This window comes from Juglans regia, chromosome 6 (genome assembly GCF_001411555.2).
Source record: "Juglans regia cultivar Chandler chromosome 6, Walnut 2.0, whole genome shotgun sequence".
NCBI lineage: Eukaryota > Viridiplantae > Streptophyta > Magnoliopsida > Fagales > Juglandaceae > Juglans > Juglans regia.
Window position 1 is genome coordinate 7,877,838 of NC_049906.1, and position 22,962 is coordinate 7,900,799.

At 39.2% G+C, this 22,962-nt stretch overlaps 1 protein-coding gene across 1 annotated transcript; it reads right to left on the reverse strand.

Annotated features, from left to right (window-relative positions):
- Nucleotides 1-7,449: 7,449 nt before the first annotated feature.
- LOC118348603 lies at nucleotides 7,450-16,720 on the reverse strand. The gene is made up of 7 exons (XM_035690643.1): nucleotides 16,592-16,720; nucleotides 15,823-16,068; nucleotides 15,613-15,741; nucleotides 11,281-14,380; nucleotides 10,268-10,331; nucleotides 7,974-8,094; nucleotides 7,450-7,782 (listed from the first exon to the last, which is right to left on the reverse strand). The coding sequence occupies exons 1-7, from the start codon at nucleotides 16,718-16,720 to the stop codon at nucleotides 7,450-7,452; spliced, it is 4,122 nt and encodes a 1,373-aa protein (XP_035546536.1).
- Nucleotides 16,721-22,962: the final 6,242 nt, after the last annotated feature.

Below are 22,962 nucleotides of genomic sequence, written 5' to 3' on the forward strand. Positions count from 1 at the left end.
TGCCTTGCTAATAAGAGGAGAAAAAGAGTACTGGAAATGAGATCGAATGTGGCGGTTTATGAGACGTCGGAAAGCATAGATCAAGGGCAGTGGAGTATTTTTCTTCTTTCCTTCAAGGGGAGCCATCGGTTGAGCCACCTAGACTGGAACAACTCATTGATTCAGTCATCTCAGATGAAGAAAATATCTCACTTCTTTGTACACCATCTATAGGGGAAGTTTTTTAGGCCTTGTCTTCCATTCCGTCTGAAAGTGCTCCGGGTCCTGATGGTTTTAGTTCGAGATTCTATAAAAGTTGTTGGGAGGTGGTTAAAATTGATGTGTGGAATGCAGTTTTGGAATTATTTATGTCCAAGCAACTTCCAAGGTTCTTCACGGCCTCATATTTGATTTTAATACCAAAGGTGGATTCGCCTACAGGTTTTGATAAATTTCACCCTATTAATTTGTGCTCTATTTTTTATAAAATTTGCTCCAAGATTATTGTGAATAGATTAACAGGCCTCCTTCCTCACCTAATATCTCTGGAGCAAGGAGCCTGGAAGAAGTATTTTTGAAAATACTAGCCTCACTTGGGAAATGGTTCATTCTATTAACAAATGCACTCATGGGGGTAATATTATGTTGCAAGTGGATATGGCGAAAGCTTATGATCGCGTGGATTGGGCCTTTTTTATTGTAGTTTTGCGCAGGTTTGGCTTCTCTTCTGAATTCTGTGATTTGGTGAAGTGTTGTATCTCAAGTCCTTGGTATTCGGTTATGATGAATGGTACTGTCAAGGGCTTCTTTCCAGGAGGTCGGGGCCTTCGCCAAGGGGATCCTTTGTCACCTTATTTGTTTATTATTTAGCAAGAGGCTCTATCCAGGACGGTTTGCCAATGTGAGAGAAAAAAATTTGGCCAATTGTGTCTCATTTGATGTATATTGATGATATAATGATTTTTTCTAATGGAAGCCAGAGATCGGTCCGAGCGCTTCAGAATATTCTTTGTAAATATGAGAGATGGTCGAGGCAGGCTATCAACATATAGAAATCAGCGCTGTATTGTTTGAATAATATTTCATCTATACGTCAGCATCGACTCTTACGTCGCACGGGGTTCATGGAGGGAATCTTCCCTTTCAAATATCTAGGAGTGCTGATAATTTTGGGGCTTCTAAAGCAATCTCATCTAGAGGGCTTGGCATATGGCTTTGAGTGTGGATGATCGCTTGTGCCATTTTGGTATCCCCCTTGTTTTCAAATGAGACTGTTGTAATATAGGCCATATTGAAAATATTAACCATGTACTCTTTGTAAGACCCAGCCACTGCCAGCCATGCACGTGGGAAGAACATCTTCTAGAATGCGTCGCACGGGATTTTGCAATCGGTTACGTAACACAGGTTCATGGGTTCACACCGTTCTTTTTTTTTTCCTTTTTCATGCAAGTTCTTTCTTCTCTTTTTATTTAGGTTTGATCTATTTTCTATTTTAGTCTATATATATATATATATATATATATTAAGCAACTTCAACCCTAGACTAAGTGCCGCTCGGTTCCCTCTTCACAGAAGACCACGGTTTCTCTGCAAAAACACCAAACCGAAGCCTCGGTCTGCAACAACAAACTGCCACCCGCAGAGCCATCTCCGTGCAGTAACTCCACCACACACAGTCTGGCCGGTAGCTCAATCACTCGGAGTCCTTCCCCCAGCCGTGTGCCACCGTCCCTCCGAGTTCCACATCCGGTGTCTCAGCCACCGGTTAAGATTTCCCTCCCCTGTTTTCACACCTAAAAACAGAGGAGTTTTTCTCTCCAACCGTGTGCCGCCAACTTGGCAATCCTCACCGCCAGCCATCGTCGCACCACCATCAGTCCACCGCGCGCCACCTCTGCCCCTCGGTAAGCCACAGACACTCCCTCGCCATATCTTCCCCTCCACCTCTTCTCTCACTTTTACCGCTCTCTCGATTTCAGCTCTCTCTCTCTCTCTCTGATCACGTTCTCTCTCTCTCTCTCTCGTAGATTTATTCTCTCTCCCTCTCTCTCTGAATCGCACGTCTCTCTCTGCCGCGACCACTTCTCCCTCACGGTGAGCCTCGTCACACCTCCACTTTTGGTTTCTTTTCTTTCCTTTTGTTGTGTTTTATGTTTATATAGAAACAAGCATAAATTTCATACCGTTTGAAAATATTAACATGTAGTTTTAAACTTTATGGTCATGATATTCCTAGTAACTACAAAACTGCCATCAGGCCTTTGGTCTTGACTTTTCCGTAAAACACCTCAAACTTGTTATTAAGCGTTTCTACATGTTGATCAGTTTTCATGTATATTGTTACGTAGATTTTGTTTTAATAGGGCTTATATTCTAATGGAATAGTTAGTAAGTAGACTGATAAGTAACACTTAAAAAGAATATTTTAAAATATCCTTTTAAAAGAATATCTTTGATTTATTATTATTTAAACAAAAGTATGAATTTCTAATTATAATGAATTTATTATAGTTAGTTTACTTTGTATTATAAATTATAGTAAGATCTCTTTCGTAAATAAGTTAGAATTAAATGTTTAGTCGAAGTTGGATATTGATGAGTTTAGAAAGTGATGTTGGTATTTTGAGAATAATGAGAATTTTGAGTTTGAGGAATTAAAAATGGACTATTTTAGAAGTTGTAAGCTTGAATATCGAAATACGAGATTGATTGGAGACTTATGAAAATTTACGTGATTATATTATAGGTGACGATTAATTTTATTCGGCATTGTTGAGGAAATTTTCGAAAGGCTAAGAAGTCCAGGTAAGCGGGGTTCCTATGCTAGATTTGCATAAAAAGAAATGAACTGAGATTGGTTTGTAAAAATGTGCATGTTGTTTTAAAAAGAAAAAGTGAAAAACAACCTCAGTATATGTTTTACATTCCCTTATGAGATACATATGAAAGAGAAAAGAAATGTTTTTGACATGAAATGTGTAGACATGAGCAATATTTAACATGTTTCTGAAATATGCAAAAGAGCGAATATGATATCATTGAAATTTTTATGCATGTGATATGAAATGACTTGGATCTGTTTTTGATCAAATAGAAATGATATGAATATGTTTCGCACGTGTTTGGATATGATAAAACTTTGGCATACTTATCTGTTCTGAATATGGTTATGATATGATGATACTGTTCACGTGATATGGTTGGTACCACCATGATATGATATGATATGATGCACCCACTTTGGAAACAAAGTGGTCTTTTTACGTGTTCTTTCCTGTGTGCACACTCGGGGCTCCGAGATTGAAAAAGGGGAAGTTCACCACATGATACTGCCTGGTTTGGCCACCGGGGATAGCACAACCCTACCACGGGGGTTAAACATGGTATATGATATGATATGATAAGATGAAGATGTTCAGTTATGTTATGCCAAAACTTTTTTGAATATGAAATGGATCCTTAAATATGAATTCTTGATTTTGAGTATGAAAAGATTGAAAAGTCGCTCTGATTTTCTGATAACACGTTTTTCTGAGATCTGCATAGAAAAAAAAATGTTTTTGTTTCTGCATACTGAACTTTCTGAAAATGGCTCATGTTTACATACTAGTATATGCTCTCTGCTTACTGAGTTGTTGATAACTCACCCCTATCTTCATAATATGTTTCAGATAATTTTGATGCAACAGCTGAGAATCAGGAATAGGGAGTATTTGCAAGTTTTGTGGATCATAGAAGACTAAGTGCCTTAAGGTGCAATGACTTTTGGAGATTAACTTTTTGGTAGTATTGATATTTTATGTGACTTTGGTATGTTGAGTAATGAATATTTCTAGTCTTTGTGGAAAAGTTATGTATAACGACGAGACACCATTGATGTGCCCGTACGTAGGAACATGGATAATTGTGTTGAACAAATAGCTTAATATGTTTTGGAGACTCTCGTTTATTTTAAACGCATTATTTGGAGTTGATTTTAGGTGATATGAGTTAACTCTTCGGATCCTTGAGGTCGGGGCGTTACACTCTTTGAGGGTGAGTTTTCTCATAAAGTATGGTCTTTTCTTGGTACTCTGTTTGGTATTCCTCTTGGCAGATCTTGGAAGCAAAACTCTAGAATTTGGTTTAGGCGTGCTAACTCCTCTTCTCCGGTGGGTTTTATAGTTGGAATCATTCCCATAATTGTTACTCGGCGCTTATGGAGGAGAAGATGCCTTGCTCGAATGGAAGGTAATCGAGAATCTTATGAAGTTGTTATTCATTCTATTTGTGTGTGGCTTGGTTCCCTTTGTCATGTAGTAAAGAATCCTAAGTGCTTATCTCATCAGGATGGTAAGATTTTAGAGGCGTTGTGGATAAAAACGATTGTGCCTAAAGCTCCTTGTTGCAAATTGGTTAAATGGATTAAGCCAACATCGGGATGGTACAAATTGAACACAGATCGTTGGTGGGGTTATTCGAAGTGATTCAGGAGGTCTTGTCAAGGCTTATGCCTCTCCTATTGGTGTCGGTTACAACCAAAAAGTGGAACTTTTGGCGCTTCTTCAAGGTTTGAAATTTTGCAAGGCTTTACATATTTCTAATGTGATAATAGAAATGGATTCGAGGGTGGTGTTATCGTGGTGGTTGAGAGGGCATTGTGGTGTGTGGTACCTAGAGGATTTTTGGGAAGAAATTATTGGTTTGACTCGTTCTCTCCATTGCCGGTTTCAACATGTGTTCCGTGAGGGTAATATGTTGGCGGATTGGTAACTTGGCTTTTTCTAATAATTGTGATTTGCCGCGGACTCTTTGGGGTTTGCTCCATTTGGATTTCTTAGGACTTCCATCTCTAAGAGTTTAGTGTTTATTCTGGTTTTTGTGGTTATTGTTTAATAGTCAATAAATAAGTTTGTCCTAAATTTGTTATTCTTTCTTGCGAGCCTGATGGGTTTTCCCATGGTCCTTTCTTGTCACCACGGTATTCCTCTGCCATAAGTGAGGGCATTATTAATAAATTTGGAAGGGGTGACTATTGGACATGTGACTTCTTGTTCTCTTTTTTTTTTTTTTTTTGAAAAAAAAAACTCTATTATCCACTCCTTTCTTAAACTCAATGGAAAACTCATAACCAAGCAACTTTGAGATCCATTTTTGTTGAGTAGTTGTTCCCACCTTTTGTTCCAAAATATATTTTAAACTATGGTGATCTGTTCTGAGAACAAATGCAGTCCCAAACAACAACAAATGCAGTCCCAAGCAAATAAAGGCACCACTTCTGTATAGCCATAACCAAAGCCAATAACTCCTTTTCATATGTTGAAAGGAGTAAGTTCTTCCCCTTCAAAGCCTGACTTAAAAAAGCTATAGATTGTTGGCTTTGCATCAACACTACACCTACACCCACTCCACAAGCATCACACTCAATGATACATTTATGTGAAAAGGCAGGTAAGGCTAATACTGAAGGACTCGTTACAGCCCTCTTCAACTGCTCAAATGCTTTTGTTGCTGCTGCAGACCAACGAAAAGCTTCTTTCTTCAACAATGAAGTCAAAGGGGCTGTCGTTTGACCATAACTCCTGATAAACTTTCTGTAGTAACCAATTAGCCCCAGAAAAACCCTTCAAAGACTTCACATTTTTGGGAATTGGCCAAGCTGTTAACTTCTTGGGATCAACCTTGACACCATCCTTAGAAATCAAATGGCACAAGTATTCAATTTCAGTGCAAGCAAAATGACATTTTAACTACTTTGCAAACAATTGATTCTTCTCCAAAGTCTCCAACATAGTTGCTAAATGAGACAAATGAGACTGCCAGTCCTTACTCTACACTAGAATATCATCAAAGAAAACAATGACAAAATGTCTCAAGAATGGCTTGAACACATCATTCATGAGTGACTGAAATTTGGAGGAAGCATTAGTGAGTCTAAATGGCATAACAAGGAACTCATAATGGCCATCATGTGTTCTAAAAGTTGTTTTATGAACATCTGTAGCTTTCATTCTAATTTAATGGTAGCCTAATCTGAGGTCTAACTTGGAAAATATAGTAGAACCAAATAGCTCATCTAAAAGTTCATCCACAACTAGAACAGGGTACTTATCTTTTACGGTGGCCTCATTCAGAACCATGTAATCGATGCACATTCTCATGACCCATCTGACTTCCTAACCAACAAAAGTGGAGATGAAAATGGGGATTGACTTGGTCTAATCACTCCAGACTGCAACAACTCAGCAACTATCCTTTCAATTTCTGTCTTTTGAAAGTATGGATACCTGTAAGGTTGAACACTGATTGGCATTGATTCTTCTTTAAGCACAATCTGATGATCCTTAGATCTTTGTGGAGGTAGCCCTTTAGGTTCCTCAAAAACCTTGTTATACTTCTTTTAAAAGTTCAAAAACTTCCTTTGCCACAACAGGCTGAGGTAAACTACTTTCAGAAGATAATAATTGCAACCACACTCATTTACTACCCACTTTAGTATTGGCTGAAAAGCTCCTTGTTATCCACCAAATCAGTAGCACATATAAGACCATGAAGACACATTTGTTTCCCACCATAAGAAAAAACTCATATTCAATGACACAAAATCACAAAGCACAGGGCCCAAGGAAAGTAGCCATTGAATGCCCAACACTTCATCACATCCTCCCAATTCTAAGGCAAATAAATCAACTGAAAATACAGTGCCTTGTATTGTAATCCCAACCCTTGAAATTGTGCCTTTACTAGTCAACAATTCAACATTGGCCATCCTCACATGAATAGGTTTTTCTGTTATTACTAACAAATTGCAACAAGATACAAGTGCAGTATCCACAAAATTGTAGGTACTGCTAGTGTCTATCAAAATGACCACTCTTCTCTTATCAATATGCCCCACTACTCGCGTGGTCTTAAGATTTAGTGCCCCAATCATGGCTTGTAAGGAAATAGAGGCATTTTCAGCCACCACCTCCTCCACAACATCATCAAGAATAGCCTCACCCTCCACTTCTTCATTTTCTAGGCTACTAAAAAGCTCCATACCTTCCATTAAGTAAAGCCTAGGTTTGGCACATTTGTGGCCTGGTTTCCACTAATCATCACAAAAATAACAAAATCTTTTCTTCCTTCTTTCCTGCATCTGAACCTCAGAAATTTTTTGATAGGGAAGTTTTGCTATAGGTAAAGACTTAGGTGTGCCCAAAATGGATCCCATAGGACCATTTCTAGAACAAGATCCCTCAACAAAACTCTGGTGTAATCGAAAAACCACCTTTCCCGGACTTTTTTGGACCCACATATATTGCTCTTAGATTTTTTCCAAACCAAAAGCATCATTGAGAGAAGGAGGATTCAGCATCTTCACAGGCTATCTAATGTCATCCCGCAAGCCACTCAAAAAACAACTTAATTTGATTCTTTCTGACACACCTTTAATTCGATTAGACAACAATTCAAACTTTGATTTACAAGTTGTTACAAACTGACCTACCTTAATCGTGTTAAAGCCTCCATTTGATCAGCATAAGCAGATGATCCAAATCGCACCCACACTACTCTAGCAAACTCCTCCCACGAATGGAAAGTGCCAACATCACTTGCATCCTGAAACCAGATCAAAGCCTCCTCGTCCATGTGAAAAGAGGCAAAGAAAATTCTTTGACCATGTGGGACTTGATGATAAAGAAAATACTGATTCGCCCTAAACCTGGGAAAATCCAGTTTAATGCCTTTATGATAGCCTTGATCACTAAACTCCCGATGTTGCACTTCAATCACGACTTCATTAACTTCACCATTAGGACACTCCTCCTGAAAGTTCTGAGGTAATTAAACATGGCCATCAGAACTATAGCAGAAAGTCTTGAGATCTGTTATAGTAATTCAGAAAACCTTATGTCTAGAGTCTCCCTGTCATTCCGAGCTACTTCTTGTTGCTAAATCAAGATTGTAATCGTGTCTTCTAACTGCTTCTGTTGTCATTCCTATTGTTGCCTCAAATGCTTAACTACATCCACAACTTGAGCATAGGATCGTGTACCTTCTAGCATGGCACACTGGCAACTAATACCAATTGTAATAAGCCCTTGTAATCTGATTGTTTCGAGGTAGTCAACCTCCAAGAATGAAGACCTAGAGAAGGGAAAGAGAGGAGAGTTCAAGAAGAGAAAGGGAGAGAATTGGAGGGAAATGTAACTGAATTTCAGAGTTGGTGGTGCCCAGCTAATGTTTTCCTTTTTATAGCAATGTATTATAACGCACCATATTTGTCTTTCAACACAAACAATCCTAGCTTATAACGACGACATTTCAGTTAATCACTCACTAACTCTCAAGACACTGTATTGCTTTATTCATTTCCTTACTAACTCACACTAGCAATTAACGACAGCATTTCACTCACATTTCAACTCATAGACTAATATTGCAACGACCCTTCTTCACTTTCCATTTCAGCTCCTGCTTCCTTCACTGCTACCAGCTTCCCCTTCATTTCCTTTGCTTTCCATTTCTTTATGCTGGGAACAACATGTTTATTCTTCTAACTTAACAACGCTAAATTGTAACTCCTTTTTGTAAGGTGAGAATTGAATGATCAATTTGGATAATTTACATCTTAATTAGTTTGAAACTTTAATTATAACGTGCACCCATCTTTAGACTTAGTGGGAAAGAAACCAAATTACATGAAAAATTAACATCGAATTTCCCTTGTACTTTCAGGCCTTCAAAAACAATAACTTGAGTACAAGTAATTGAATATTTTGAAACCTTAGAAACAGAGATAATTTTATACCAAACTTAATATCTAATATTGATCATGAAGAGTGCATGGACATGTTTCGAATTGAAGATTAACCAAATCTCCTAATGATTATACTTTTAAGGGATAAAATGTAATTTTCTAAATATTCTTCCTGTCATTTTTAAATATAACAAGTCATCATCATAGTAGCAAATGACTTGTCAATTCTCTGGCATCCCATTGGACATGGTGTTGATTATTGTTTGGAAATAATTAAGATATAATGATTCATAGACAATATTTATGATTGCTGAGTGTCAGATTAAGACAAAACAAAAACCAAACAAGGATAAAAATAAAAATAAAAAATTAAAGCAAAGTCCTGATAATATCTCCTTAAGAAAAGGTCAGATTTATTAACTACTAGACATCCTATTATGTTATATTTTTTAAATGTTTATTTCTTATATGGAAGATGCATGATACTGGTCTATGAAAAAAGAAAAGAAAAGCAAAACCCATACAATGAGGAAACATTTAGAAAACCAAAGTACCTTCACAAATAATGCCCACAACTAGTTTTTTCTAATTTCTTTTTTCCAATCAATGCCCACAACTAGTTTACGTGATTAGATGTTCACAGTCCAGCATTAAGACTTTATGACCTGGGACCCAATAGTCTCTCCATATCTTGATAGAATCACCAGTCCCAACCCTCCATCGACACCATTCAAGCAGCCATTTTTTTACCTCAAAGATCCCCCTCCATACATCGGATGGATGTAATTCCAAAGTAGCTTGGAGAAAAGTGCCATTAGGAAAGTATTAGGCCTTATAGATCCTTTGTAACAAGGGCCCTTCATTTTGTAATATCCTCCAACCTTGCTTAGCCAATAAAGCCATATTAAAGGAATGTAAGCTTCTAAAACCCATCTCACCTTTGAACATAGAAGTACACAATTTTTGCCAACTTAGCCAATGCATTTTTTGCTCACTATCCCTCTGCCCCCACCAGAATCTAGCCATCATCCCTTCTAATTCTCTACAAAAACTCAATGGCAGATTGAAACAAGACATGCATAAGTGGGAATTGACAAAGCCACTCCTTTAATGAGAACTTTTCTCCCATCTTGAGATAACAGTTTTTCTTTTTAGCTTTGCAACTTATTCCACGCCCTTCTCTTAATATCAGCAAAAGCTTCTAGACTTCGACCTCCCCACTAAGTTAGGTAACCCTAAATATTTATCATACTGTTGGAAGGTCCTAACACCCCACAAACTCAATAACTCCCTTTGTTTACTAGCATCAACATTCTTTGAAAAAACCACAGCAGTTTTCTCTTTATTAACTTTCTGACCAAATGTTTCCTCATACTTCTCCTAAATCCCATGAACATGTCTAGTAGTTTGAACATCAAATCCAATAAATGACTCACCATTGGAGCACCTCGGCACACTCTAATCCCCCTCGCAAGCTGTTTATTATCTGCATCTTTTAACAAAGCAATGAGACCCTCAGTTCATAGAAGAAATAGGTAAAGGGATAATGAATCCCCTTACCTAATTCCCCTAGTAGGCAGAATAGGTCCATGAGACTCCCCATTAACCAAAACAGGGAAAGAAACTATCACACATTGCATAATCAGAGATTTAGTTAATAGATTAAGCCCTTAATTACATGGTCGTGCCAAGTTAATAAATTGTCATGGGTGAAGAGGTATAAGAGATTTAGTTTGAGTTTAGTTGGATTTTATCTTGTCAACTCGGCAAGTTTGGCAAGTGGGATGAAACACAAAATTTTCATCTCATCTCATTTCATCATTACAACTTTTTCAAATTTCCACACAAAATATAATAAACAATTCAACTTTTTTAAATCTTAATTCAACTTGTCAACGATGAAGTATCGAATTCTATCTTGTAGTTGGATTCATGCCTATTCTTGGTTTTGTTTATTGGGATTTCTCAAAATCTCTTCGTTGCATAATTTGAGGACCTACAATATTTCTAAAGTGCTGTCAAGCAAGAAAACGGATGCACAAACAAACAAGCTATGTTGTGTAAGAAGTATGTGGTGTAAATGCTTGAAAATAGCAGTAATGTTTTAGAAGAGTTATTAATGGTTAAATTCGGTTTGTAATTTTACATTTGCAAAAAAGTTAACTCTACCAAAAATTTTAGCAGAGGAGGGAGCTGCTAGAATTTAGAGAGAATGACTTGATATAATCACAATATTCCTAAAGAGATTAATGTGGTGAACGAGTATATATTAAAGGGTCAACGATATACATACAACTATTTTACAATCTATTTCACAATCAACAAATACTATAATGTCACTTTAATAAAAAGAAAATTTAATTTTATAAAATTGACATTCATTTAATATAAAGATAAAATAATTATAACATAGTTGTAACTTAATTAGTTTCATATACCGATAATTTCACAATCTCCATTTTAACTTCCACCCAATCACTATTTGCTTTAAATAGTACAATTAGGACTTTGTATTTTTTTTTAAAGAAAAGGATACTTCATATAAATATCTCAAGAGAGATGATTGTGGATACAATGAGGATAGTCCTCTACATGGATTGAGTCCTCATCTAACTCTAGGGAACTTCTTGCTAGACAGTGCGCCACTACATTGGCCTGTCTAGGAACATGAGAAACTGACCATGAAGAATAATTGCCTAGTAGTTGCTTGATGTCTTGATAAATCAGCCCCTCCGAGCGCCAGTCTTCAGCTAGATTGTTTATGCCATTCACCACTAGGAGTGAGTCCCCTTCGAAAATGACATTTCGTAATCCCATTTCAGTTCCAAATTGCACGGCTCGTAATGCAGCGAGTGCTTCTCCCAGAGTGGGGTCAGGAAAAGCGTTACTTGGGCTCCTAAGTGTTGCTGTGAAAAGACCTGACCAATCTCTGATAGACACCCCAATGCCCACCCTACAGTTGACCTTGTCGATGGCTACATCCCAATTTATTTTATAGAAGTTGGTTGGAGGTTTGCACCACTTGGCTGGAGGTTGATGCTGGGTAGAGTGCTTTTGTTGGTTCCTTGTTAGCTCCTCCAAATCTCTCATGCAATTGGACACACGTTTTAGTACCTGTTGAGGAGACTCGAATCTGGATTCAAAGATAAGTTTGTTTCTTCTATACCAAATTTCTTTTGCTGTGAGAGCTAGCTTAGTAAGTTCCTCTGGTGGTAGGGTGGATAGAAGCTCTTTTAGCAAGTCAAAGAAGGGTATGTCCTCAGTCCTACTTTTCTGAAGTCTTCTTGAGCTACTGCACCAAACATCCTGGGCTGCCTTACATGTCCAAAGAGCGTGAGAAACAGTTTCTGGTATAGTTAAGCAAATAGGGCACATGGGAATTTCAATGATCTTCCTTTCGTGTAAATTAACTCTGGTGGGAAGGATTTCTTTAGCTGATCTCCAGAGAAACATTTTGATATTGGTTGGCACCTGTAGCTTCCATAATTGTTTCCATAAGGCCTCATGTTTGGTCGATTCTGATGATTGCCCCTTACTGATCCCATTCATAGAGACTTGTAGATGGTATGCTGATTTTACTGAGAATATACCATTCTTAGTGCATCTCCAAACTTGCTTGTCACTCCTGTTGCAAGGACTAATGTGAATTCTGGAAATGATGGCAGCCTCCTCAGGAGTGAATACATTTTGAACCAGGTGTAAATTCCAAGAGTGAGTGTCTTGGTCGATGAGAGTGTTAACTGTGGCATTTGAGTTGAGAACCTTTGGAGGGGACTGGGATTTGTTAGATGAAGGGATGGGCAACCATCGATCTGACCAAATCTTCACTATGTTTCCATTACCTATCTTCCAAAGAAGGCCCTCATATAGTAATGACCTTGCTGCTATAATACTCTTCCACACATAAGAATCATTTCTTTTAACTCTTGCTGAAGCAAAGTCACTTGATGGAAAGTATTTGGCTTTTAGAACTCTAGAGGCCAAGGATTGGGGATTGGTGATGATCCTCCACCCTTGCTTAGCTAATAGACCTCTATTGAAGTCTTCAAAGTCACGGAATCCCAAACCGCCAACCTGTTTACCCTTTCCAAGACCCTTCCAACTTAGCCAGTGCATTTTAGGATTCTGGTTTCTAATTCCCCACCAAAATGACTGTAGCAGTTTATTAATGTTCCATAGGAAGCCCTTGGGAATTAGAAAGATGCCCATGCAGTAAGTGGGAATGGATTGAATGACTGATTTCAACAATACTTCCTTACCTGCTGGAGAAAGCAGATTTGTTTTCCAATTTGTCATTTGTGCTTTTATTCTGTCAATAATGGGAAGAAAGGCCCTTAATTTGCTCTTGCCAATGTGAGAAGGTAACCCCAGATATTTTTCAAAAGGCCTCGACGCTTTGAAACCAGCTGTAGTCAGGATGGAGTCTTGGATCTCTTGCCTTGTGTTCTTGCTAAAATAGATAGAGGATTTCTCAAGATTTAGCCTTTGACCTGAAGCTAATTCATAAGACGAGAGGATGTTATGTAGCCTGCCCCATTCCTGCAACTTAGCTTTACAAAATACCAGGCTATCATCTGCAAAAAAGAGATGATTAACTGATAGAGAGCCTCTAGAGATAGGGAAGCCAGATATTAAGCCCTTTTGTTCAGCTTGATTCAAAGTAAAAGTGAGAACTTCAGAGCATAGTATAAACAAGTAGGGTGAGAGGGGATCTCCTTGACGTAAACCCCTAGATGGCTCGAAGGGAGATTGAGGTGATCCATTAAGAAGAATTGAGTAGGAGACAGTGCCAATACACTCCATAATCAGTTCTATCCATTCTGTATCAAATCCCATACGTTGGAGCACAAATTGCACAAACGACCACTCTAGCCTATCGTAGGCCTTGCTCATATCTAGCTTGAGGGCCATAAAACCTTCTTTGTGGTTTCTCCTTCTGTTCTGCATTAAGTGCATTAGTTCATATGCCACTATGGTATTGTCAGAAATGATCCTACCTGGAACAAAGGCACTTTGGGAATCTGATATTAGAAAAGGCAGGATGGTTTTGAGACGATTAGCAATAACCTTTGCAATGATTTTGTACAAAACATTGCAAAGGCTAATGGGCCTATAATCTGTGACAAGTACAGGGTGTTTCTTCTTGGGAATGAGGGTGATAAAAGTCTGGTTGATACCCTGGAAGCTTGACTTGGAGTTGAGAAATTCTAGGACAGCAGCTACCACATCATCACCAATCAAATGCCAGTGACTTTGGAAGAAAACAGCAGGGAAACCATCTGGTCTTGGGGATCCCAGAGGGTTCATTTGGAAAATGGCTAGCTCTATCTCCCTTCTGGAATAAACCTTAGTAAGGGACAGGTTCATCTCATGCATAACAGTAGGCCTGAAGTTCTCCAGAAGAGAGTTAGGGGCAGTGGGGTTTGAAGAAGTGAAGAGGTCTCTGAAAACAGATTGGAATTCACCCCCAATGTCATTAGGATTTGTCAAAACTTGCCCTAACTCAGATTGGAGTTTGTGGATAAGATTTTTCTGCCTTCTGACCGATGCACACTTGTGAAAAAACTTGGTGTTCCTGTCACCTTCTTTGAGCCATCTCTGTTTAGCTCTTTGTCGCCACTTAAGATCATTTGCCTCTAGGGAGGCATCCAATTCTTTCTGTATAGTCCGAATCTGTTCAGTATCCAAACCAGTATTGTTGGCTTGCAAAGATCTCAGAAGATCAACTTTTTAGTTTAAGTCCTTCTGGTGTGATAATCTAGAGGAATTATGCCACTCTCTCAATTGGTATCTACATCTCTCAAGGCCCCTTCTTGTAACATCTACCTTTGAACCCGATTGGATTGAGCCTTGCCAAGCCCTTTTGATTACATTCTCATAGCCCTCCTGATTTACCCACGAGGCCTCATATCTAAAGACTCTTTTGTTGTAGATGAGAGAGGGGTTAAAATTAGAGCTTGAAAAGAGAAGGGGGTTGTGATCAGAGCAAATGGTAGGGAGAATGGAGATTGAATTGGTATCAAATAACTCTTTCCATGCACAATTTGCTAGTCCCCTATCCAGTCTTTCTCTTATAAAATTTGGGCCCTCACGGTTGTTGCACCAGGTAAAGAGGGAGCCCTCAAAGCCTAGATCTCCCAGACCACAATTGGCAAGAGTTTGTCTGAAGGATTCCATCTGATTAAAAGGTCTGGGGGGGGCACCCATTTTTTCACAATAGGAGGTGATTTCGTTGAAATCTCCCACACACAGGCATGGGATGTCAGGATTTACTTTTATTAAACTGAGTAGGTTCCAGCTTTCATTTCTTTTAGCAGTAATTGGTTGACCATAAAAACCAGTGATGATGAAAGTTTTCCCTATCTTATCCAAATGGACATGGAGAGAGATGTGGCTAAGGGAGTAGGACAACAGTTCTGCAGAAGTTTCTTGCTTCTCGAAGAAAGCAAGGCCACCACTTCGACCAATGCAGTCCACTATAAAGTTGTTTTCATAACCAAGCTTGTTTCTTATGAGTTCCATTTTGTCTCTTTTACACTTTGTTTCTATTAAAAACACTATGGATGGGGACTTAACTCTCACCAACAAGTGAAGTTCTCTAACTGTCCGAGGGTTCCCAAGCCCTCGGCAGTTCCAGCATAGGGTGATCATGGAGATGGGCAGGGTTGTTGAACAGATTCTACCATAACAAGTTTGAGTCTTTTGGATGATCTCGTAGGTTTTGTTGTCAAGCCATTGATCCTCTTGTTCTTTTTGCTAGTATCTCTACCAACAAAAGGGTTGGACATGCTTGACACAGCATTTAAACCTACCTTTCCACGTGCTCTTCTTTTCCAGTTTGACATAAAGGGGGATTTTGTTTGTAACTTTGGGACTAACTGGGAGTACAAAGGTAAAGGACTTACTTGGTGACTGTCTGCTACATGGACCATACTGGTATCCAGATGCGTAGCCTCTACTTGCCTATTGGGAGATGGGTTCCTGACCTCTTCAGCTATTGACTTCTTGAGACAAGTTGGGATGGCCTTATCAGACTATTGACAGTTGAAACTGTCCTTTTTTGACAAAAGGTCTTCAGTTCCTCTTTCCTTTTCCAATGCAAAAGCTGGAAGTACAGAAACACATGCCACTGTTTGCGGTAGATCAGTTGACTTGTAAGAAATGTTATTCCCGCCAAAATCTGATCCTTGTTCATCGGAGCTGGCTTGCCGACCACTTCCTGTAGCCTTCCCCTCTGAGCTACTAGATTGTGCTTTGTAGTGAGATGGCTTTTGAGCTGAGTCAGCTCTAAGCCAAGGGCCATATTGAAGCGGAGATGTTTGTGGAGTGCTACCATCAGAGGCTTGTCTTGAACAACTGAGCTGTGTGTGTCGGACTATACCACAGTGGTAGCAAAAGGAAGGCAATCTTTCATACTTGTTGGGTATCCAGGAGCGGGCATCCCCTACATTAATTACGCATCCCCTTATCAATGGTTTTGAGAGATCAAGCATCACCTTCACACGTAGAACTCCCCCCCCACGCTCTTCCTTTTTCATCCACATCCACCATGATGACCTTCCCTGCTCTGGATCCGAGTTTCTCTCCCATTCTTATGTTCATGGCAGCAAAGGGGAGGTCATGGAGTTGAATCCAAAATGGTTCCAGAGAGAAGTCGATGTCTTTAAAGGCAAGGCTGCCTTTACATTCTTGAATACATATCAAGTTTCTGTCGAAAGACCAAGGTCTTCCAGATAACACCCTGGCTCTCACACTAGAGCTATGAAACTCGAGTAGGAACTTATTTCTGCCTAAGTCTTTGAAAGTTATCCCGCCTTAAGAATTCCAGACCCTAGTCGTTGTTACTTTGAATGCCCCTTTATTCACCTCTCTATCTGAAATTACCAGTGCAACCAGGCATAAGTTACTGATATCTTGGGCAAGTGTAAACTCCTCCTCCGTAAGGTGGAGTTCTTGTTGTTCCTCCTCCGTGAGCTTGAGGCCCTTACATAAAAGGGAGATCTCTTCCTCCATGTGTGCGTAAAACTACTGGGACAAGACCAAACTCTATGTATCAAAAGATCCAAGAGACAAACTCTATGTTCCTAAGAGGCATAGAGAGAAAACCTCATCTCCTGGAGAGAGGACGTAAGAGCAATTAGGACTTTGTATTAATTATTGATAATGACGATTAGACCAAATTTTCGTCAACAACAAAGACAACGAAGTTTGGTAATTTTTCAGTGTTTGGATTATGACAAAAATAATTCTTGTAATAATACTATTAATATTAATTATAAAAAGAATTATTGTTTTCTTATCAATAAAAATTTTTAGACCAGTTCAAGAAGTGCTCAACTAATAGATGACGATACTTTGTCGCCAATGTTAAGAAACTAACAGTCCTTATTCATTTAGCAAAAAAAAACAAAAAAAAAAAAACTAGATTTTCTTCTAATAATACAAGAAGAAGCATGTGTTTTTGAGGCTACATTTTTTCAGGCGACAGAAATAACTTGACATGACGTCAACTTCAACTGGACTTGAAACTCTGATTGGAACGGAAACATAGACTGAACGTGAACTTGAAATATGATTGCATGTGAAATACATGAACTTGAACTGACAATGATTGAATGCGAAATACATTAACTTGAAAATAGCATGAACACGAATGTAAAGATACATAAAGTTGGAATCTTGTTCAATAAGCATGATAAATAAACATGAACATATGGGTGCGACACAGTTTCCCCTTGATCTCTGTGTCCGTAGCAATCAATTACCGCATCACAATACAAGTATCTGTACCAGTTGTTAGTGCGTTAACATACATGCCAATTTACAGGTATCTGCACCTGTTGTGGACACGCGTAATGTACATATCCCGTGTCAGGTATTTGCACCACCACGAGCACATATAACATGAAATCGAAATGTGGGTGGCACCATTGGCAATAGTGCCTGAGTTTTCCCTGGTAACCAATTAGTTAGGCCCCATTCAAAACCTGTTGATCTTTATCTTATCCACCCAGGAAACTTTACACTAGTTTATACACTCTAGCGTGAACAAAAGAATTTCACTAGGACATTACCTCATCCTAACATTTAGAGTCATGATCAACGAAAATAGACTTGACTTGACCTGAAAGGTTATTCCTAAGATATACAAATTGTATTCGAGACAAAATGTGGTGTGAGATGAAAGACAAAACGCCTAACGTAATGTGACATGACATGAATGTGAGACGAAATACATGACGTAATATGAGACAAACATCATTTCATAGCATGACATAACATGTAACAAATAACATTTCATAACATGACATAACTTTTAACAGACAATATTTTGTAACTCAACATAACATGTAACAAATAATATTTCATGACATCACGTAATAGATAGCATTACGTGGCATGACATATGTGTAATAGATAGCATTACGTGATACAATAAAATGTGTAACATATAAGTATTTTATGATAAAGTGTAATATGTAACAGACATACAAGAGGTGACATGGCATAGAAATTAACATAAATACATAAATAATGGTTCGCTTACCCATCAGACTTACACAGTAATTTGATATTAGGTTAAGAGCTAACTTACGATGATTGTCGCGTTTACGGGAAAAAGCATGAAATACGAAAAAACTGTAATTATGGATTCTAAATGTTGAAAACTAATCACTAATAATTTAGAAACATGAAAAATGCTAACTTAGGCTGCATTTGGTTGCAAAGACTCAGCTGAGCTTAGCTAAGTTCAATCTAATTTTAAACTGAATCTAACATCCAAATACCCAACTCTTAAATTACTAACTCATCTCAACTCAAAACCTCCTTATACGTAAGACTCACAACTTTTATCAACTTAACACATCTTTATACGTGGGACTCACAACCTTTATCAACATTCCATAAAAAGTATTAAATTCATCTTAACATCCAAACACACTTTCAACTTAGTGTAGATGGACCCCACATAACTATCTCAACACACTATTATTCATAAATAACTGAGTTTAGGTGAGCTTAACTCAATATCCATACACAGTCTTAAAGTAAAATTACCATTTTACTCCCTAATTTAAGAATTTTATTTTCTAACTCCAAAATTTACATTATTCGTGTAAATTTTGTCCTAAACTCAAATAAAAACAAAGAAAAAAATAAAACAATTCACAACCAGAAAAATCAAACCAAGGCCGAAACACCCTTAGGCTATTTCTCTTTTATTTTTGTTGCAATTTCATCCAACTTCAACACTCACACTTAAACCAAAACATTGGAACATAGATCATCACATCCTATACTTAGAAGCAGGCTTAAAACAACCAATAAAAATCCATTTCACATAAACACGAGTAAAAATAACCAAACTTTTAAACTAAAATATAAACCTTTCAATCTTAAGGTTTTGACTCTCTTTCAAAATATCTCCAAGAACTCCAAAAATTCAAAACTATCTACTAACATATCCATAACACACTCTTAAGAATTATCATGCTTTGAATCAACACATAAAACGCTCTAAAAATTACAAAATCTCACTTGAAGTACTCAGCTCCTACAGTTAGACAAAAACATAATTTTCTCAACTTTGTTTTGATCAAACGTCCTAATCCGAGACATATCATGATAAAAACTAGAAACTAAAAACATCATACAGTTTAAGAATATTTCCTAAAGTAGGTCCAAGCATTAAACTTAAAATCACATGACTAAAAATAAACCAAAACATGGATCTAGCCGAAATCATCACACTTTTGACCCAACCGAGTATTCTCTTGCATAAAAATCATATCTTCACAAATCAACACTTAAATTGTTCCAACCAAGATCCTAGCATGCAGATCAAAGGTTTAGGATCATAAAGTAAATATGTCAAAGTCATTGGAGTAAGATTAAACCACAAAATATCCAAGCTTTCTCAAAACAAAAACTATTTTACCCCTCCACTTTCTAAGTTTCTAGATTTGATCAAATCTTTCATCAAAATCTTTTATCATCCAAAAATCCTTAAAAAACATTGATAAAAACATGTTAGAGACACTCTATAAAAATTTTGGATCAAGATCTGTCCATTAGCTTTGTCAAAAGCCCCCCAAAATATAACACACTATTGAGTTTATCGCCAAGAATGACCTTTCCATGTTTAAAATAAGTTTTGAACAATCAAAAAACCATGAATTCCCTCTTTCTAGGGTTTGCTCGAGCCGAGGGGAGACCATGGTCATCGGCCGGGGTGTGGACCACATGCACCCCGCCGCCCCTGTGTTTCAATTATTGCACTTAACACTCTCGTGCCCAGACTTGCTCTCATCGAATATTTCCCACTCTCTGATTGGTCGAGAACTTCATCTTCAAGTGATAGGTGAACTTCACCACCCTTAAGATGTTGAGAGTAGGACTGTCGATTATGGTGTTGTAAGATGAAAGGGCCTTTACCACCAAGAAGTTGACCATGACAGAAGTTGTACAGGGGGCACTACCTACCAAGATGGAAAATGTGATTGTCCCAACCGGTTGGACCATTTATCCATGGAAACCCTTGAATGGCATGGGAGCTGGTTGGATTTAGGCGGTGTCTATCCCCATCCGGGTAAAGGTTTTCTTCTTTTCCCAGAAGAAGATGTCTGCAGAGCTACCGTTGTCGACAAGGTTCCTCCTAGTGGTGAAGTTGGTGACCAGTATAGTCAGCACTAGGGCGTCATCGTGTGGATAGAGGACCCCCTCCTTCTCATCTTCTCCAAAGGAGATAACGGGTGTCGGTTCGCTTCTCCTGTATTTGGTGGGGTGCTATTCTACTGAATACACTTCTCAATATCTCAATTGTCTGGTGTGTGCCTTTCGATTGGATGATGTCACGCCCCCGCTGGCGAATCCTCCCGTGATGGTCCTAATTTCCCCTAGTGGTGGTCCTTCCTAATGTGGTGTGTTGGGGCAATCGTGCAGGGGTCCCTGCTCAGCTACCCTTTGCCTCAGGCACCGTTCCCTCCTTGGCCTTCTAACTCCTCCACTCCTTCTCTGGCCTCCGGGTGGGAGGGCAGTGCAGACTCAGCCGCCCAACCTACTGTCTTTCCTCTTTTAAGGAAAGACAATCTTCAATGTTATAAGTGTTGGACTGATGGTAGGTGTAATACCGGCGACTAGTACTCTTGTAGTCGTCTTCTTGGGAGTGTTGATGGTCGTCTTTTTAGATGATGAGCACCGACCGGTCAAATTGAAACCCCAAGCCTCTCGTAAGGGCTTCTTCTCTCCTATTGTCAAGTGGTTCCTTCTCTGACTTCTCGCAAGCCTTGCCTTTGGTTAATGCTTTCTCTTTCTTTTCTGCATGTTCTAGTTCTTTCCTCCTCGGCTCAGTCAAGGCCTGAAGTGTATCCTTGGTGTTACTAAAGTTGTCAACTTGATCCATGAACTCTCGCAGTGTGGCAGGAGTTCTCCTTGCCAATTCTGCCATGAATTGGGATCGAGACCACCCTCATCCTAAAAGCGCTGCCAAAGTTATTTTTTAGTCTTTTTCATCTATAGACATTTATTTTTGTTGAACCTGGATAGGTATGTCTTCAGAATTTCATCTTCCCCTTGCTTGATGGTGAGGAGGTACTCCGTAGGGCGTATTCTTCTCCAACTCACCATAAACTATGTGAGGAACAGGTGGGCCAGCTTTCCAATGTTGTCTATGCACCCGGGTGCCAGGGACCCAAACCATACTCTCGCTGGCCCCCTCAAGGTCACTGTGAAAGCTCTGCAATCCACTTCTCCTAAAAAGCAGTGCAGGGTCATGTGAGCTCTAAAGGCTTTCAAGTGTTCGAGGGGGTCTCTGGTCCAATCATACATGTCCACGAGGGGAACTCAGAACTTCGATGATAGGGGCACATCCATCACCTCCTCGCTGCAAGATAGGCCCTTGCTGGTGAGCAGTTGGTCTACTAATGACGATGTGCCCATCTTCCTTGCCATTTCTTTGTATTTTCCTTTAAGGTTACGCAGCTAATCCTGCATGTTTTTTCTTTCTTCTTTCGTGTCACCCCCCCTCCTGCATTTGTAGACTCTACGTGCTCGTTGTTGTTTGGCCCTGCCTCATTCTTTGGTCTATCGGTGGCTACTCTGAGTGTCTCGTTCTCTTTTCAAAGGGTCTTCACTTTGGTAGTTTTCTAGACTCTACGTGTTTGTTGGTGTTGCTTCTTCTTATCCTCGAGTTGTCTGAGAATGAGTTGTCGCATGCATATGAAGGACATGTGAAGTCTATAGAGATCACATAGACGGCGTCACTGTTAACGTCATGTTTCATACGCCTTTGGGTCAGGTTCCAGCAACTCGAGTCTTGGTTTGTTCAACTACACACTTAAGAAAACATGAAGAGTGGGGGGCCTTGGTGTAGGCTGAGGAGTCTCCAATGCTAAAGTCAGTATATCTCCTTAGTAGTTTGTGTGTGTGCTTAGAGGAATCAGAGAGTTCTTCGTACCTGGGGTCGTCTTTTAAACTAGATTTCTAGGTGGAGATAGCTCATACCTGACGTTAGGGAGCCCATGTCCCTTTAACTGTTTGCTTAGTCAGAATTTTTTATTTCGGTGTGAGTTTTGGGGTGGCATCATCAATGTGGCATAGAGTCTCGGAAGTGGAGCCATTAATGCAACGTGGCTCCCTGACTCATTTTACCTTGTGGACATTCCCTATTAAGTCCCCCCCCCCCCATGCCTGCTATAAAGAGATCAAGGGTTTCCCATATTTCTCGCCCCCCTGGCTACGCATGCCTGCACAAGTTCCAGAGGGTATGGTGTCATCGTGGAGGTGTCAAGGCGGTCCCATCTGCCCCTACTAGCTGCTTTCCCCACATGTGGGTTGCTTCGTGGGTGGGTTTCACTCATGGGTTGAGTACTTTGTAGAGGCCCACTAACTTCTTATAAAGGAGGGTCATTGGGCTTGACTGGGCTCAGCCGGCCTCTTTGATTTACTTCCCAAGTGGTCCCTCATGGGCTTCCTATATAGGCCGATAAAAAGAAAAGCTCCCTTACAGGTCTCACTTGATCCTTGAGTTGATAATTTTTTCAATTCGAATCCTTCGACAACATAAGTATAGACTAGGTCCCAAAACCCACGTCGTGCACCAATGCTTCAAACCCAATTAGTATTGTACCTGTGATTCAAACTTCTCAATGTGACAGAAAGGAATCTACTTAATTCTTAATGTGCAGTAAGAATGTTAAGGGGGGTCATGCATACTTGAAAGAGGGGAACGCGTTTTGTAGTTGACTTAAAACCTC

What these genes read in the sequence shown, in the direction of transcription:
- LOC118348603 (XM_035690643.1), bottom strand. Translation starts at nt 16,720, where the DNA reads ATGGAGGAAGAGATCTCCCTTTTATGTAAGGGCCTCAAGCTCACGGAG. An exon ending in ACTTATGCCTGGTTGCACTG is followed by an intron (nt 16,069 to 16,591) that starts GTAATTTCAGAT and finishes CGACACACACAG; the next exon opens with CTCAGTTGTTCAAGACAAGC. An exon ending in CTGCCTACTAGGGGAATTAG is followed by an intron (nt 8,095 to 10,267) that starts GTAAGGGGATTC and finishes TCCCTTCTCTAG; the next exon opens with GTCTTCATTCTTGGAGGTTG.